General features: G+C 36.3%; 1 protein-coding gene across 1 annotated transcript; it reads right to left on the bottom strand.

Moving 5' to 3' along the window:
* Positions 1 to 9,405: 9,405 nt before the first annotated feature.
* LOC103427577 (non-specific lipid transfer protein GPI-anchored 7-like) lies at positions 9,406 to 18,545 on the bottom strand. The gene is made up of 3 exons (XM_008365637.4): positions 18,022 to 18,545; positions 17,879 to 17,923; positions 9,406 to 9,647 (listed from the first exon to the last, which is right to left on the bottom strand). The coding sequence occupies exons 1-3, from the start codon at positions 18,344 to 18,346 to the stop codon at positions 9,553 to 9,555; spliced, it is 465 nt and encodes a 154-aa protein (XP_008363859.3). The 5' UTR covers positions 18,347 to 18,545; the 3' UTR covers positions 9,406 to 9,552.
* Between the last annotated feature and the right edge of the window lie 1,146 nt (positions 18,546 to 19,691).

Genomic DNA, 19,691 nt, shown 5'->3' with positions numbered 1-19,691 from the left:
AGACTACCTCTCCTTCTCACTCAGACCACCATCCACCCAGAGCAACGACAGCAAACTCCAAGCAACAACGATGACTAATAACAACGACGATGACCATCCACCTAGGCACCTATCCAAAGGATCCATTCTCTACTATATTTGATGGTATGTTTTCAGTTTTATATGATTTGAATTTGCGTTCAAAATTTTGGATGGTAATGTTCACGAAGCTTGCGGCTTTTGGGTTCTATTTCATCCCATATTGAGATGCAACAAAATAAAAGCAAATGAATAATGGATAACATATTTGAGATGCAATATAATAAAAGCAAATGAATAATGGAGAGCATATTTCATGTCTCTGGTATTAATGTTATGTTGCAGGTTATGGAGAACAAAGAACCTACAAGATTAGATAGTGAGTCAATACCTAGTGATGAAGATGATTTACAAGGTGCAAATTCTTCTCCTACTTGTCAATTCTAAAGCCATGATGGTTCTTTGGGACCTCCTCAGCTGAATAAAAGCAAAGAAATAATGGGAGATCTAGAACTTGGAATGGAGTTTAGTTTTAAAGAGAGCGCATACGATTATTACTGCAACTATGCTAGAGATAAGGGTTTTGACATGAAGAAGCATTATTGGAAACAAAAAAAAAAACAATGTGGGTATTTTAACAAGAGTAACTTATACACTTATTCAAACAAGGTTTTCGAAGAAAATGACGAGCCAGTTGAAGGTACAACTTATATTCAACTAGTTTCAAGGGTCCATTGTCAAGCCCACATGACTTGCCTTCTTAAAAAGAATGGAAAATTTAAGATTGTTTCCTTTGATGCAAATCATAATCATGCTTTGGTTCGAAACCCTATGAAGCACATGTTGAAGATTAATCGTAAGATGTCCCAAGCTCAAAAGGTGCATGCAAATAATGGAGATTAGTCAGAAATACCAATAAAAGCAACTATGGAATTGATGAGCAGAGAAGTTGGTGGGTGAGAGAATCTTGGGTTTCTTAATAGATTATCGAAATTACATATATCAAAAGCAAAAGAAAAACATCGAAAAATGAGATGTTGGGGCTATATTGCAATATTTTCATAAACTGCAAGTGAAGGACTCGTCTAATTTTTACCCGGTGCAGCTTGATGAAGATGATATGATTACAAATATATTTTGGGCAGATTCACGTTCAATAAGTGATTATGGTCTCTATGGAGATGTTATTTGTTTTGACACAATGTATCAAACAAATGAGTATGGTAGACCATTTGCACAAATTATTGGTGTTAATCATCATAAACAAACTATAGTTTCGGTGCAGCTTTGCTATATGAAGAAAGTACTTATTCTTTTACATGGCTATTCGAGACTTTCTTGGAAGCAATGTCTGGGAAGCAACCAAAGACCATATTGATAGATCAACCTGCTGCAATGGCTGAAGCAATATCAAAATTTTTTATTGAATCTCACCATTGCCTGTGTGTGTGGCATATTTAGCAAAATGTTGCCAAAAATTTGAGCCATGTGTTTAACAGGTCAAGTCAATTTGCTTCTGATTTTGGTACTTGTGTATATCAATATGAAGACTAGGAAGAATGGCTTTATGCATGGAATGATATGATTGAGAAATATGACCTCAAGGGAAATAAGTGGTTGAAAGATTTATTTGTTGTGAAGGAAAAATAGGCATTAGTATATGGGAGACATACTTTCACTGCTAACATGATGAGTACCCAACGTAGTGATAGTATGAATAATGTGTTAAAGAAGTACTTAAAACCAAGTCACAGTGTTTTGCTTTTCTTTGAGCATTATGAGAGGCTTTTAGAAGATAAACAATATCAGGAATTAATTGCAGATTTCAAGATGATGCAAACTACACCCATGTTATTAACTAATGTTGAGATGTTGCGACATGCAGCAGAGATTTATGCCTTAGAAGTTTATAGACTATTCCAAAAAGAGTACATCCGTATCCTAAATTACAATATATACAAAGTTAGCCAGTCTGGGATGACATATGAGTACAAGGTAACTTATAATGGCAAACCTCAAGAGCATTTTGTCAAATTTGAAGCTTTAACCGAAGGAATCGCATGTAGTTGCATGAAGTTCAGTTTTGTTGGGATTTTATGTTGTCATGCATTAAAAGTGTTAGACAAGAAGAATGTGAAAAGAATCCCGCATGATTACATTTTTAAAGCGATGGGTAGCGAGGGTAGTGACCATGCTAAGGAGTCTATAGGGAGGCGTTATAGCCATTTGTGTCGTAATTTTTGGGAGATAGCATCCTTGGTAGCAGAACACGAGAAGTTCACAACATATGCTCATGAGTGTTGAGTTGATATGCTAAAAGGTTTGGAATAAATGAAAAAAAAAATTATCAAGATAATACATGTACTAATAAAACATCAGAAGGTCAAGTTTTAGTACAAAAAAGTGGAGCAATTGGGCAAGAGGGTTAAATTTTAGATGGTGAAAGTGTTGCAAGTAAACAAAAAGGCTTTTGATGGTGAAAGTGGTGCAAGCATGCATAAGGAAATGATACAACTTGATGACGAGTGTGAGGACAGCACACAAAGTTAAAACAAAAGCTATTGTTGGACGTCAGCATAGGAGATACAAAGACCTGGTTGAAAGGCGTGGGAAGCCACAAACAAAAGCAACCAAATCTTTAACAAGAAAAGGCACCCGCTTGAAAGTACATGTTCAAATTCATCATAAATATGTTATAAATTATATATCATTATGCCCAGTTATGTGGATTATGTTTTCATTTAGGAATTGTTTTTTTCATTATAAATATAACAAGATTGTGCTCCTTTTAGTAGCAATTCAAATGAGCAACAGGTTATTCGACATGGATATCCTATGTTCAATGTGCTGACTCAAGTAAGATATCATTTTCATATTTAATTTTGTTTTGTTCATTGTTTGATAAAAAGAAACTGCATATAAAAAAATCATTTTTTTAGCAGGGACCCTATATGAATGTTGGAACCTAAGTATCATTTCCAAGCACAAATATAGGTGCAACTAATCAGCACGAAAGCATGCCATTCACTAATCAACAACTTCTTCAGCTTCAGGTAACTAGTATAATTTAATTACTGATATATTCGTACAAATGATTTCTGTTTATATATGTATAATTTTCCTATTATGACATGTTTATATATTTCACTATTATAGGGATCATGTGTTGAGAATGGAGCTCAAGTACCATTTTTTGGTCCATTTACAAAATCTCGTAATAGCATTCCTCTTATTCAACAAATCCATGTAACTAGTATAACCTAAGAAGTATTATTGTATTGTTTTTATGAATGATTTTATATAATATAATTTGTTTGGTAATTTATACGAAGTTATGATGCACCATCATGACCTTTCACAAAGTAACAGTGCAAACAAGGGTCCTGGAAAATGAGAAGATAAAGACTGTGGAGGCAATTTCTATTGAATTGGGGAAGATGTTGTAATCATTTTGTTGAACTTGTATTGTATTAAACAAGTGACTGAAAGGATATCACAAGTCAAGTGCTACTTTGGTGATAATTTTGGAGATTGCTATTGCTACTTTGGTTTTTGTTCATCAAACGACAAAATTTCCTTTCACTAAACGTCTTATTTTTCATGTACTACAAAGGAGCCAAACTGGTTTCATATGTTGATTTTCTCATGTATTCCTCTATAGGTGTCTCAATGTAACTCTGCATCAATACACATACACTCTGACCAGATACACAAATGGCAATGTCCTAATTAAGTAAAACTAAATAAAGGAGAAAGACACTTTCAGATGTACATGAAAACAAAAACGTTTTCCTTGAGAATACATAAGGTAGTAAACTTTGTTTGACTTATAAAGAGGATTTGAAAGAGGCTATCAAAATATACAAATACAAAACAAAAGTCTCTTACTCGTTACGGATTTATAGATTCCAACCCAAAATTATAAACGAAACTAAGACGAATCTCACATATTGTTTTACCCTCTCATACCAATTTGAGAAACAATCTATGTCAATATTAGACCACAGTCATCAGCATATACAAAGACATTATTTATATCAGATATATTAACTCCTTCCACTCTATGCATCTGAGACATGTTAGTGATAGCCAGGAGGAGTTTGTGCTTCTCTCAATTCCTTGTCCTGGTAATGAACATCCTGCACATAAATGACCCACAAATTATGAGATTCAAGATATTTTGGAAAACATATGAACATGATAGCTTCCATTATATGGGCGTCACTTAATGGAACAAGTTGATTACTAGAATCTTGACAACTCCCAGAAAAAATGGAACACAATACATCTTAAAAAAGTGACCAAATTGTAAAACCAATCAAGGGGCATGAAAATGGAAAAAGGAATCTAATACTCATAGATGCAAAATGGTTGACATCGCGATGTTGGAAACTCTGCTTTGTATGGCTTTACCCTTATGGCTGTCCTTTATGCAGCTCTTCAACCTACTTGTATTCAAACACAAAAAAAGAAAACTTACTCAAAAATGTAAAAAACTAAAACCCAAAAAACCCAGAATTCGTGCAACTGCAATCCATGATATACCAACACCAATAACAATAACAGAAGGGATGAAAATAGCCTACTATCAAATAATACGTCAGAGAATGGATCATTCGGTTCCATTGGAATTGAAAAGAATTGAATTGAATTTTTAAATAATTCGAACAAATTTAACAATGACAAGAGCAAACCCTAATAAGAGAAAACCCTACCCACATCATAAAAATTGAACATATAAATTGAGAATGGAGAAAAAGTAAGATGTAATTCTTCGAACACATACCCGATTCCTTGTTTTTCAAGATCGTTTGGCTTTTCTATCCAATTTTGCCGCTCGTCATCGTTACTTCGAGCTCGCCATTGCCGCTCTGGGTTGATGGTTGTTTGAGCAAGAAGGAAAGGTAGTTTGAGAGAGAGAGAGATAGGGAGAGGGAGAGGGAGAGTGATGAACAAATTATATTTCTCGCAAGTGCACGAATCGATATGATAGTATAGCAAGCAAATACGAGTGTCGTACCCACAGGGATTTGCAAAGTCACCTAACTAAATCCAATTTTGTAGTACCCACTAGAATTAAAATAACGAAAACAACTAAACTACAAAATTCAAATAATTAACCAAAGAGAAGTTGATCAAGTAATCTTAAGTGCAGTAAATTAAAGAGAATTTATGTAAATAATTTCTGAAAACAAAGGTTGAAACACTAGGTATCCAACTTTCACCATATCAATCCATTTCTATGTCATTAGATAACTAGTAAGAACAATTCAATTCAGGTTCTAGGGTTCATTCTCTGTTTATTATGATTATCCGTTAGGCGTTCGGATGTAACCAAGTATTCTTAATCATCAATTTAACCATGGCGTCTAGTCTAAGTCAATAATCAAAAATTCATTAAGTGAAAGAAGAACAACGAAAACCAAAAAGTGTCTTGGCATGGCGTATGCATCAACAACAATTCATTCATCCAAGAGAGCTATCTCAAGGCTAAGCATATGGCGTCTACTATAACCTTGTCTCATACATCTAAAAATTCATATTAAAGGTAGCTAATCAATAACCTGAACATAAAGAATGATATAAGCACAATGAACGAAACTAGAAACCGTGAATTGATAAAAGAATGAAGTTAACTAAGACATAGAATTATCATGAAGGCTACATCGGATCCCTAACAAAGAATTAGTTCATCACGACCATCAAATTATAATAAGACATATTATCAATTCTCTGTGATGAAGTGCGACTACCCTTTTTCCTCTCTACTCTTTTTCACGTCCCTCCTTCTTAAATAAACATCTAAGGAATATATAGGTAGGTTTTGTTAGGCTTGGTTTGCCGAAATTGTTGAATCCCAGCCCAAACAGGAATCCCAACATCATCAGACTTCGGTTTCCTGATCCAAACTGGACTCCACTTCCGCGTAGAATTCCTGAACTGACCTTCTCATACTAAAACAGGTATAACTTCTTCTAGAAGCATCCAAATCATGATCTGTAAACTTCTACCGATACTAGACATCCAGATCTTTCCATACATATATGACACAACACCCAGTTCATCCCGATGAATTTTGACGTCCCAACAAAAATGACAGTTCTGCGCAGCACCTTCCAGGTCCAGTTATAGTTTTCACACAGTAGCCATTAAGTTATGGATTGAACAAATTAACATTTGATGATTGTTGGAATGCTTCTTGGCTTCAATTCTTCTCAGTTTTGATCCCTTTTAGTCTTGAAATCACCAAAAGACTCCAAAGTCTTCTCTACGGCCCATTATCTATAAAATATGCCCTAAACACATCAAACAACCAATTTCACAATAAAACATAGCATAAAACTTAGGAAATATGGGTAATATAAATATATACATATTGTGTTATCAGAGCGGTAGTGTGAGCGGGAGGGAGAAGGACGATTGGAGTCCTTTGTCATTGGGAGAAGATGCTGTTAACCTTTGGGCTTCCAAGCGTGAACAAGGTTTGGTTCTTATTGTGTAACAAGGTAAAATAGGTTGTTACAAAATGCCAAAATATCCTAATAATTGAACATTTTTCTTGCACATTTTTCTTTTTCTACTATTAGTCTTCTAAATTGCCAAATTCATCTTTAAAGATTAATTAGACCTCAACTCAGCACCATCTTCAATTATCCCCTTTTGATTCTCTCTCAACATCAACATTTGTATTTAATTTCCACTTTCAACACCATTTTGCCTCACTTCCCTAAAATGGACTCTACAATGTGATTAACTGCACACCAACACAAAAGAGGGTAAAACTTAAGCATTTTAACTAATAAATATCACAAGGAGACTAGGAATGGATGATATAAATGTATGAAATATATGAGTTATCAAATACACCGAAACTTGATTTTTGCTAGTGTTGGAGCAAAACTAAAACTAAAAGCAAACAAAACAAAAAAAAAAAATCTAACTAGACCATTTTTGATGGCTAAACAATTGCATTGAGCATGTGCAACAAGCCTTTAAACCTCTTGGTGTCCCTAGTAGGAGTTATGTCTCCTAAAGGTTTGTAGGGATAACTCTCACACACATCTACAAACTCTGTACAAAAATTAGTTGTGTCTCCTATGGCATGGATCAGTTTAGCTAGTTTGAGTTGCGAATGAGCTCTGCAAAATTGTCAAGCTATGCCAAGGTAAATATGTTCTACAAATATAGAAGCATCAACAACGTGAAAAATGGGCCCTCCAATTCAACACACAACTGCCCTGCGCACATCTTTCAAACATTTGAGATTTTTATTTTCTTATTCCCCGCCAAGACATCTTCAGTTTGGATAAACAACACTGTGAAGGCAACCAGCAACATCTTAAGTTTGGATAAACAGCACTGGAGCAGTAGAATCAGTCGACTGAGGAGCATCTTCAGTTTGGATAAACAACACTGCTTCGAGACCGACTGGCTATCTATCCAAGTCTCGGTCAACAAGGATTTCCTAGTCCTTATTGGAAGAGGTTATTTCATCAGCCTTCTCAACGAAGTGAGGTGTTACCACGCTCGGTACATTGAAAGCCGAGTTTATTTTATGATTGGATATTCGCAAGCATATTTTAGAGTTCGGCATTGTGACAGTCGAACCACATTTACAATCAAGACACTTATCTTTTTTGAGTATTTGTTTCCGTATAGTCTGGTAACAATTCGCACGTACTTATATTCTCACAAATATAATTACTGAGGCCAAACCCAGCGCCAACGATTTGTGAACTTCGAAGAAACTAGCAGCCTTGTCTTCAGGCTCTAGAACCCAAGGGCCGAGACGAGTTCCTCCCTCTGGTACAATCCCAAGACCCAGAAGTTAGCAGCGCGTCCAACACAAACATCAACATTCATTTTACTCCCCGACCTAGTTCGACCGACGAGTTGGCATGCCCCGCATTCGACCGAAAGACGTAGTTAGCTTATTAATTACTCGGCCTACGCGCCACGTAGGCTAGGTAGTTTTTAGGGTCAACAACTGTACTTTCCTTATGCTCTAGCATCACATGTGAAATGGGTTCATTCCCGCTCACATGCGCACTCTTCCATTTAGGCACTTCTAGGTTTAAATTTACTTACATTTTCCACGTCACTACACTTTATGGTTTTGTCACCTTCCTGGTGTTGGCCAGCACAACTCGATTCAAAATTCAGGTGAACATTCCAGATTGGGGTGTGTCAAGATAAGCCAAAGAGACGTTTAAACTTGAAAAACAAAGATGATCACATCAATTTCGTGTGTGAACTACCAAGAATTTATGCTCATTTCGTATAATTTTTAACATGGATCAATTAGTCAAGTCATTTCCTCTAGAATCCATATTTCTTGACAAACCATTTAAGTAATGCCATTTTCTATATAGATGGCTAAGAACAGCTTAAAAGAGAAGTCGGATAGTCCAAATTCTAAAAGAAGGGGAAAGCCATATTCTGGTATAAAAGAATATTAGTCTCCACTTGAGGAAGGAAGGTTATCTGTATCTTGTTTAACTCTAAACGCGACGTGTTTGGTTTAGATCCCTACTTTATAAATGACATAATGGAATGTGGTTTCCTGAAATCACATGAATGCAAGGTTCTAAAAGAGCTTAGGCGTTAGCCAGGCGATGGACTGAGGCCTAGTGCCTAGGCGGCAAGGCGGGGGCCTAGACAAATTTAAGTAAATTAATTATTTATCATATAAATAAGTGTCTGCTTATATTTAAAAAATACATAATTTCGACCACTTAGTATTATGGTCTAGTGATATTCTTTTTCACTTGTAAGCGAGAGGTGTTAGATTCGATTATCGCCAAATGCAAAATTGAACCATATTATTATGGCAAGCTCATTATAAGGCTTAGCCTACTGTCCCACTCCTATAACGTAAATATTATCTTTTATTAAAAAAAATACATAGTTTCTTTAGGATATATGAACTAAGAAATAGAATGATATATATATATATATATATATATATATATATATTATAACATATTAGAACATAATGGAAACATAAGGAACAAACATATAATATGTGTTCATCTATGTATTTAACAAGTCTTTTATAATTTATGAAAAAAACTAAAATGCAAAATAAAAGTTATGTATTTTCTGTATAAGTGAGAGTTGCGACCTAGGCTGGTTATAGGGGGCGTCTAAGCAAGTATAGGCATCATTTCTTAATTTTCAAATGCCTAGTGATTAATTAGGACAGTGACGCCTAGTGATTAATCAAGGTGGTGAACAGCTGTGGAATGTAAGACTAGAACAAAGCTCACCCCAGTACTACCAAAGTCTACAAAGATTCAAAGCAACACAAAAAAAAAAAAAAAAAAAAAAAAAAAAAAAAAAAAAATCAAACAAACAAACAAACAAATAATGACAACATAAGAGGAGTAAGAAAATGACCAACATATATGATCTAAGGTAAAAAAGTAAAATGCTATTCGAAAAAATTAATCTGAAGCGAGACGAAACAAATAACACATCTCCAAATCTGTGAATTCATCGTGACCCCGAGTCAAATAAGTTGATGAACAAGGACTAATATAACATGACAGAAGCCCATAATAAGAGCGTAGCAGAAAATGCAGTCCACTCAGCCTTGCCGGAACCGCTACCGTCATTTCCCAGCGTTCCTGCAAACATTAATCACAGTATTATAACACCATATGCTAGATTTCACGCTAAATTTACCACTTGGTTAACTGGTAAAAATTCATAAGATTTTATTATTTTCAACTCAATGAAAAGGTATGACATTACCGTTGACTCTTGATTGATGCCCAAGAAACATGCCAAAAGATGTGGAAAATAAAAATATAGGGTTAAATATCAATTTATTACTTTGAAGTTTCTTGGATTTTCAACATTTCATACATCAAGTTTTTCGTCCAAGTCTAATACAAAAAATCATAATTCTGGGTTTTACGTGTCAATTTGGTATCACGTGGACATTAAAAATGTTAAAAGTTTTAAAAAATTAAGGATATATATACCTATTTTCTTGCTTTTGAAATTTCAATAGGGCAGTAAAACTTGGAGGCACCAACAAAAGTCAACAAATTACTGAAACACATGGCATGTCCAAGTGCCCTTAGACCTCAGCCACCACTCATTTTGCCTTACCATTCTACTAATCCAATCACACAAGGAACTGTAAAACAACCAAAAAAATTAAAAAAAAATAAAAACAAGGTTGAAACCATTGGCAGTCAATATTGGCCGTTGAAAACATTAGCTGATGAAACCATCGGCTATCTGATGAATGCCCACATAAGTTCTTTGTCAATACCCACACAAATATGATGAAGACTTTGGAAACAAAATGTTGTATTTTCAAAGCTATGAGTTGTAAATTTCAAACTTTAAGAATTTGTTCGTATGGATTCGCTCTATAAATAGAGCACTCCTACTGCTATCGATGTATATACAAAGAAAGCATACAGAAGGAAAGAAAGCTCAATAACATCATCTATTCCTCCCTCTTTTATTTGTCATCCCCTAGTGCTATAATTTTAGTGTGACATTTTACACCTGCTTTGCTCCATCATTTACTAAAAAGTTATCTCTCTAACTTTGACATATTTATAATACGTTATCAGCACGAGTCTCTCAATATACCTATTTCTCATTTCTCTTCGCCGAACGAAAGAAAAAAAATGTTTCCTCTAAGGTTTTTACTGTTCATCTTCTTCCTCTGCCTCAACTGCGCGATATACCCTCGCGACGAACTGTTTGCTCCATGCCTGCTTCTAGTTCTCAACCTAACGGTTACATACATCTTTGATTTCTTGTTTTGCAGAGATATTGATTACTAACCCAGTATTTATTTATGTTGATTTTACTGCAATCCAAGATGGTGCGATACAATCGCCCATCTTGAATTGCAAATTTAATCTTACTGCGATCCAAGATGGTGCGGTATCATCGCCTATCTTGGATTGCAGATTTAATTTTACAGCAAATTTTAGGTGGAGCGGGTATAATCGCCCACCCTACCCTGCATATTTAATTTGCCTGCTGTTTAATTTCATTGCAATTTTAGGTGGTGTGATATAATCGCCCACATTGTTATGTGTATTAAATTTTCCTACTACTTGAGTGGTGCGGAATAATCGCCCATTCTATGTTCCATTATTTCAATGAGAATGGTGTGGTACAATCGCCCTCCTCATTCACCCTGAAAATCTCGAGCCAAAAGTTTCAAGTGCTTTTCATTTTGGCCTGAATATCAAAATGAAAAATTTGTAAGAACCAGAAGTTCTAACACTTATTCCTCTAGGAATACATATTATTGCAAGTTCTTACACATCTCATTTTCTTTCAGAAAAGAGAATGGCGAACTTGGCGAAGCTTGATTATGCTGCCCTGGACATTATCGGGAAGAATTACCTTACTTGGGTACTGGATACCAAGACCCATTTGGAAGCTGGGAATCTTGGAGATACCATCAGGGAAGAGAGCAGCTCATCATCTCAAGAGCAAGCGAAGGGTATGATTTTTATTCGTCGCCATCTTGATGAGGCACTAAAGAGCGAGTACTTAACGGTTGAAGATCCGTTAACTCTTTGGAATGCATTGAGAAGCAGATACAATCACTAGACAACGGTGATTCTTCCAAGAGCTCGCTATAAATGGACTCACCTAAGGATCCAGGATTTCAAGTCAGTGGCAAAGTACAATGTTGCGTTGTTCAAAATTACCTCTCAGCTAAAATTTTGTGGGGATACTATTACTGAGGAAAATTTGCTGGAAAAGACTTTCAGCACATTTCATGCCTCTAACGTGCTTCTGTAGCAGCAGTATAGAGCACGAGGCTTCACTGAATACAAACAGCTGATATCTGTACTCTTGGTAGCTAAACAGAACAATGAGCTCTTGATGAAAAACCATAATTCCCGACCTACTGGATCTGCACCATTCCCAAAAGTGAATGCTGCTTCCCTCGAAGTGAACGCCACATCCTCTGGTGGCGATAATAAAAAACAAGGACATGGCCACAAGTGAGGTCGATAGAACAGGAAAGACAAAAACCATGGTGGTCAGTTTCACAATTAGGTTCCAAGGCATAATTCAGGCCCGAGCTTTAAAAGTGTGAATCGCCACAAAGGCAAAGCTCACATGAACAAAGCTCCTAGGAACTCTGAAGGAGCCTGCCATGGGTGTAATGGCAATGGGCATTAGGCGCGTACTTGTCGTACCCCAAAACATCTGGTGGATCTGTATCAAGCCTTCCTCAAGGAGAAGGGTATCGAGACCAATTTTCTCGACCAGGCTAAACCAATGGATATACTTGATCAAATGTGTGACTTATCAGGACAGTTGAACACAACTCACCTAGATGTTTCAAACTTCATTATGGAAAGGGGGAATGAAATATACCAGTCCGACTAAATCGTTTATGTTTGATGTACTTTTATTATGCTGAAATTGTAGTGACATTTCAAATTCAATAAAAGTGGCATGTAAATTTCCTACTATAACTTGCTTTTAACTCTGATTCCCTTACTCATAGAGCATGGATAAAGACTATGGTTATTCTCAGAACATGAGAAATGGCGAACACATTTGTCTTGCAGACTGCGCAACTACGCATACAATACTTCGTGATTGAAAGTATTTCTTAAGCTTGATGCTTACAAGAATAAGGGTAACAGTAATATCAGGCAAATCAGATGTAATTGAAGGCTCAGGGAAAGCCCAGATTATGTTACCTAATGGAACAATATTGTCCATACACAATGCGTTGTATGCTACTCGATCCACTCGAAATTTGTTGAGTTTCAAAGACATACGTTTAAATGGATACCACATTGAAATGAAAAAGTGCAGAAAATGTGGAGTATCTATGCATTACCTCCAATGATACCCAGAAGTGTATATTGAAGAAGTTGCGTGGTTTGTCGAGTGGATTGTATTATACATACATAAATACAGTTGAATCACATACTGTTATTAACCAGAAGTTCATTAATTCAAAAGTTTACATGCTTTGGTATGACCGACTGGGTCACCCAGGATCTACCATGATGCGTAGGATCATTACCAACTCTAATAGACATCCATTATTGAGCAGAGACATTGCTGTCTCAAATGATAACCCTTGCAAAGCTTGTTCTCAAGGGAAGTTGGTAATCAGACCATCACAACTAAAGGTTCCTGCTGAATCCCCATCATTTTGCAAAGAATTCAAGGGGATATTTGTGGACCTATTCAACCATCTTGTGGACCTATTCAACCATCTTGTGGACCATTTCGATATTTTATGGTTTTGGTTGATGCATCTACCAGATGGTCACATGTTTGTCTTTTGTCTACTCGAAATGTAGCTTTTGCGAGACTTCTTGCTAAAATAACTAAGTTACAAGCACAATTCCTAGATTATCCCATTAAGCCAATTCGACTTGATAACACTGGTGAATTTACGTCTCAAACCTTTTATGATTACTGCATGACATTGGGCATTGATGTTGAACACCCCGTTCCTCATGTCCATACTCAAAATGGTTTAGCAGAAGCATTGATCAAGCGGCTTTAGTTAATAGCCCGCACTCTGCTTATGAAAACCAAATTGCAAGTTTCTGCATGGGAACATGCCATCCTACATGCTGCATCATTAGTTCGATTGAGACCTATAGCCAACCACCAATACTCCTCAATACAACTCGTGTTTGGACATCAGCTAAACATTTCACATTTATGAGTTTTTGGTTGTGCTGTTTATGTGCCTATTGCACCCCTGCAATGCACTGAAATGGGACCTCAGCATAAACTGGGAATTTATGTGGGTTTTGATTCACCATCTATCATTAGATATTTGGAACCCTTGACAGGTGATATGTTTACAGCTTGTTTTGCTAATTGTCACTTTGATGAGACAATATTCCCATCATTAGGGGGAGAAAAGACCGTTCCAGAAGAACGGAAAGAGCTAACATGGGTTGTTCCCACCTTGTCTCATTTTGATCCTCGAAGCATTCAATGTGAAAATTAAGTAAAAAAGATCATTCATCTTCAAAGCATTGCCAATCAAATGCCAGATGCATTTAATGATGCTATGAAAGTGACAAAATCAAATATATCAGCTGCAAATGCACCTGCCAGAATTGATGTCTCTGTTGGACAAAATAAAGTGGCAGCGAATAATTCATCTAGTGTAAGCAGCCCCTCAAAAGAGAAAGACAAGGGCGCAGCTGAATCCAAATGAAATCATTTAGGAAGAGAGAATGAATGACAAATCCACAATTCATGATTCTGGACTTCCAGAAGAAGAAAATGTCCTTGATAAGACACATGTCACTGAAGAGACAAAAGTACATGAAAGCAAAGAAATCTCCATAAATTATGCATGTACTAATGAATTGTGGGATCGGAATGAAATAGTCATCGACAATATGTTCGCATTTGCAGTAGCCACTGAAATCATATTAAGTGATGATCTTGGGCCCCACTATGTTGATGAGTGCAAACAAAGTCAAGATTGGCCTAATTGGAAAGATGCAATCTAGGCAGAATTAAATTCCTTGGAAAGGCGAAATGTTTTTAGACCAGTAATCCAAACCCCGTCTGGTGTAAACCCCGTAGGTTACAAATAGGTATTCACAAAGAAACACAATGAGAAAAACGAGATTGCAAGATATAAAGCACGACTCGTTGCATAAGGTTTTTCACAAAGACCTGGAATTGATTATGAGGAGACATACTCTCTTGTAATGGATGCAGTTACGTTCCGTTACTTAATAAGTTTAGCTGTTTCAGAAACGCTTGACATGCGACTTATAGATGTCATCACTGCGTATTTATATGGAGAATTAGATACTGACATATACATGAAAGTCCCAGAAGGACTTAAGTCGCCTGAAACAGCTAACAAATCACAAGGTATACTCTCGATCAAATTAAGGCGATCATTGTATGGACTGAAACAATCTGGACGAATGTGGTATAATCGTCTCAGTGAGTATTTGATCAAAGAAGGATACATCAACAATGTCATTTGCCCTTGTGTGTTCATTAAGAAATTCAATTCTGGATTTGCTATAGTGGCAGTATACGTTGATGATATGAACCTAGTTGGCACTCCTGAAAAGCTCAATAAAACTGCTGAATATTTGAAAAGCGAATTTGAAATGAAAGACCTTGGAAAAACAAAATTTTGTCTCGACCTGTAGATCGAGCATTGTGATAGTGGAATTTTGTCTACCAATCAGCTTATATTGAAAAAATCCTGAAGCGATTTGGCATGGATAAAGCTTATCCACTTAACACGCCAATGGTCGTTCGTTCTCTAGACATTAAGAAAGATCCATTCCGTCCAAAAGAAGATGATGAAATGGTCTTTGGTCCAGAAGTACCATATTTGAGTGCAGTAGGTGCTTTGTTGTATTTAGCACAATGTACTAGACCAGATATAGCTTTTTCAGTCAACTTGTTAGCCAGGTATAACTCTGTTCCAACAATCCGTCATTGGAAGGGTGTCAAAGACGTATTGCGATACCTTCGTGGGACAACAAATATGGGTCTCTTCTACTTAAAGAACTCCACAAATGACTAGGTCTTTGTTGGATATGCAGATGCTGGTTTCCTCTCTGATCCGTATAAAGCCCGCTCACAAACTGGATATGTGTTCAAGAATAGAGATACATCAATCTCATGGCGCTCAACAAAGCAAACATTAGTTGCTACATCTTCAAATCATTTAGAAATACTTGCTTTACATAAAGCAAGTAGTGAATGTTCTTGGTTAAGATCAATGATCCATCATATCCGGAATTCATGTGGTCTAACTTTGAAGACAGACAATCCAGCTATCATTCATGAAGATAATGCAGCATGTGTTGCCCAAATGAAGGAAGGATTCATCAAGGGCGATAAAACTACACACATATCTCCAAAGTTTTTCAATGCACATGAGCTTCAGAAGGCTAAAGTTATTGAAGTCAGATAAATCCATTCTAATAAAAATCTGGCAGATTTGTTCACCAAATCTCTACGAAAATGCACATTTCAGAAGTTAGTGCAAAGTATCGGATTACGTCGACTTACCAAACAGCTAAATTTGGAGAACGCGGAATCAGGGGGAGTTTCCATGATACATGCATGTTGTACTCTTTTTCCTTTGATTAGGATTTTTCCCACTAGGTTTTTCCTATCAAGGTTTTAACGAGGCAACATAAGCATACTTAACACTATATCAATAATTCAGGTAAAGTTGTACTCTTTTTCCTTCGCTATGGTTTTTTTTCCCACTGGGTTTTTCCAAGCAAGGTTTTAACAAGGCAACTGATGTTGATATGTGGGCATCCAAGGGGGAGTGTTGAAACTATTGACAGTCAATATTGGCAGTTGAAAACATTAGCTGATGAAACCATCAGCTATCTGATGAATGCCCACATAAGTTCTTTGTCAATACCCACACAAATATGATGAAGACTTTGGAAACAAAATGTTGTATTTTCAAAGCTATGAGTTGTAAATTTCAAATTTTAAGAATTTGTTCGTATGGATTCGCTCTATAAATAGAGCACTCCTACTGCTATCGATGTGTATACAGAGAAAGCATATAGAAAGAAAGAAAGCTCAATAACATCATCTATTCCTCCCTCTTTTATTTGTCATCCCCTAATGCTATAATTTCAGTATGACATTTTATACCTGCTTTGCTCCATCATTTACTAAAAAGGTTATCTCTCTAACTTTGACATATTTATAACAAACAAACCATAAAAGTTTGTAAAACAGGGCTAGGGAGTGTAACCTTTAAATAATGCTATCTTACGTGGCATGTGAAGTAAAAGTGTAAGCGTGCCATATAAATCGATATTTTTTAAGATATTTTAATTGTATGTATAACATTCTTCTTCTTACTCTAATGATTATGTTTTCTAGTGACACTTATCATTAGATGGAAAAAGTTAAAATTTTAAGTCCTATGGACGATACTTGTTGAATAAAAAAAACTCTCTCAACACTCATAATTATCATTGACTATGAACTCAAACCGCTATTAACATATCGAAAAATTATTTGGTGTATGATAGGGTGAAACTTTGATAGCAATATCTGGTTACGACTAATTTTGACTTAAAATATTTAAATATTTCCTCCGGTTCAAATTCGAAACTGAAATTTCAAAATCTGAAGGAATCGGAATGTATTTAATATTTCCTAATCCGTTAAGAAATTTCGAAACTTGCATGACTCTTGCATACACTTAACCTATACTTATAGACTTTGGATTTGTAATACAATATACTGACATATGTAACTATTTTATTAATTACAATTCCCTTGAATACATTAAATACAAAAAAAAAAGAGAATTAGAGAACTATGTAATATTCTGTTATGTAGAGAGATAACTCGCATAATTTTCAAACTCTGACATAATTCTATTTTGAAAAATACTGAATTTGGCAACTGTAGGAACTCCGAAATTCCAATTCTAAAATTGAAAATGCAAGTGACCCTCTACCACAACTACATAGAGGAGTGTTGCCCTTACATCATAGTGTGAGTTCAAACTCCGTCGGCTCCCTAATCTAAAATCTACTAATCTATCAAATCTATCAAATCTATCGTTTATTAAAAAAGAAATTCTGAAATTGAAAAGGATATGCATTTCCAATACTTTTTGGATTGGAATTAAAATCATGTATTTCTGATCCGATCATCAGGCCTAGTTGTATCGGGATGCCTTAGCGCAGTTTATGATCTCAGTTTTAAACACACAAGATTATCAGCGATTAAATACAAATCCCATCTCTGCTACCAGAATTTTAAATTACCCAATTGAATTTTGAAATTTAAATATTGATATAAAACAATTTTTGTAACTATGATAATATGAAAGAGAAAAGTTTGGTACCTGGGGTTCCAGGTGTGGATTCTGGTGTAGGAGCACCTATGGCAGCTGCCAAAATCAAACCACAAAAACATATTACTTCAAGATCTGAAACGGGCGAGTTGAGAAAATCCAAATCAAACAAATGGCGAACTGAGCAATAGTACCTTTGCATTTGGCGGTATCCATTGATTCGCCGCAAGCGGTGGCGATTCTGAGACCGGAAGTGGCGTTGGCGCCAAAACTCTGAAGGAGTCCGGGAGTGAAAAAGAGGTTGCAGAGACACGCAAACTGGGTGGCCACCGCCTGCTTGATGGCGGTGCAGCAGTTGGCAGCTGGCTGAGCTGTGGTCTTGAGGTAGTCGGCGCAGGGTATCAGGTCCTGAGCACAAGCAGGCGTCGTTTGACCGGCTGACCGTCCGACCAAACTTGCCATGCCTAACAACACAACCACCGTGGCCATCGCCAACTTGGAAATGCTATAGCTGCCCATCTCTCTCCCTCTCTTCTCTCTCTCTAATAAATTGGGAAGATGGGTGGCTTTACTATTTTTTTCGAATGCCGTGTGAGGCTTATATACAGCCGTTGTCACTTATTCAGCTTTATGGTTTGAGGACAAGGAAAATATTATCCGAAAAAATGGACGCGCCATTGTGTTACTAGAAGGGGTTTCTTAAGAGTTTTTTTTTTTTTTTTTCAAACCAATTGCTTGTAATCTTCAAAATTTATAAAATATTGCATACGGTTACGAAGATATTGTTGAGAATGAGTCTTACATCGATGAGATGAGGGTCTTTGCATGGATTTATAAGAGATTGAGCTACTTCTCATATTGCTTATTGATTTTGTAGTGGAATCTTAACTTTCTTCATGATATCAGAGCATGTTAGCTCACGTGTGAAGCCAAACGATCACACGCGCTTGATGTCACCTCGTCGTGTTGTCCACGTGTTAGCCTTGAAAATTCGCCACACGTGAGGGGACGTGCTGAAAATGAATCTCACATTGATGGGAGAAGGGACCTTGCATGAGCTTATAAGTTATAAGAGGTTAGACTACTCCCCCTATTGCTAATTGGTTTTATGATGGAACCTTAGCTTCCTTCATATATAACAATTGATAACCAACATGCAAAAGTAATCCACAAATGTACTATTCAATTTCGTTCGACATATGTTTAACTCTTGTAAACTGAAACATAACCGCTGCATAACCTTTACTTAATAGCTTTTATTTCGAAACTTAGGCTCATATTTACCCTCTTTCGAGAATGGTGGAGCAACATGATATGCTTGAGTTGATGCAAATTTTTTATTAGTGATAACCGAAATAGATTATGAGGTGATTATTCTTTGATTTGGAGCAAGTTGTGTTGAGAATCAATGTCAAAGTTAGGCAATGTTAGTCAATGTCAAAGTTAGGCAATGTTAGGCAATGTTAGGTATGGTTGTGTGGAAAAAATAATTAGGTGCAATTAATGTGTTTTGTGTGGTAGTAAATAATCTTAGTTTAATTAAGTAGCTTTCATTTGGTTTGCTATAAATACCCAAGTCCCCAAGCCTTGTAAATCATCCAAAGGAAAAACAAAGCTAAGTGCTAAATAAGAAAAGCTTTGCTAATTAGTGTTTTTTTGTGAGCTTTCTTTAGAGTGTGCTTTATTTTCTTCTTCTTGGGATCATTAGAGTTATCTTGGATACTCTTTTTGTTCAACAATTGGTATCAGAGCCAAGTCGGTCAGGGATCGTTCTTGGTGGAGCTATCTTGAGTCGTGAGGAGTTTGGTACTCTGCAAGTTTGTTAGTCAAGCTTGATCGGTACAGTCGAAGTCTTGCCGGCACG

The sequence above is a fragment of the Malus domestica genome, chromosome 06 (assembly GCF_042453785.1).
Source record: "Malus domestica chromosome 06, GDT2T_hap1".
NCBI lineage: Eukaryota > Viridiplantae > Streptophyta > Magnoliopsida > Rosales > Rosaceae > Malus > Malus domestica.
The sequence above is the reverse complement of the archived record's forward strand: the minus strand, read 5'-3'. Positions and strand labels throughout refer to the sequence as shown.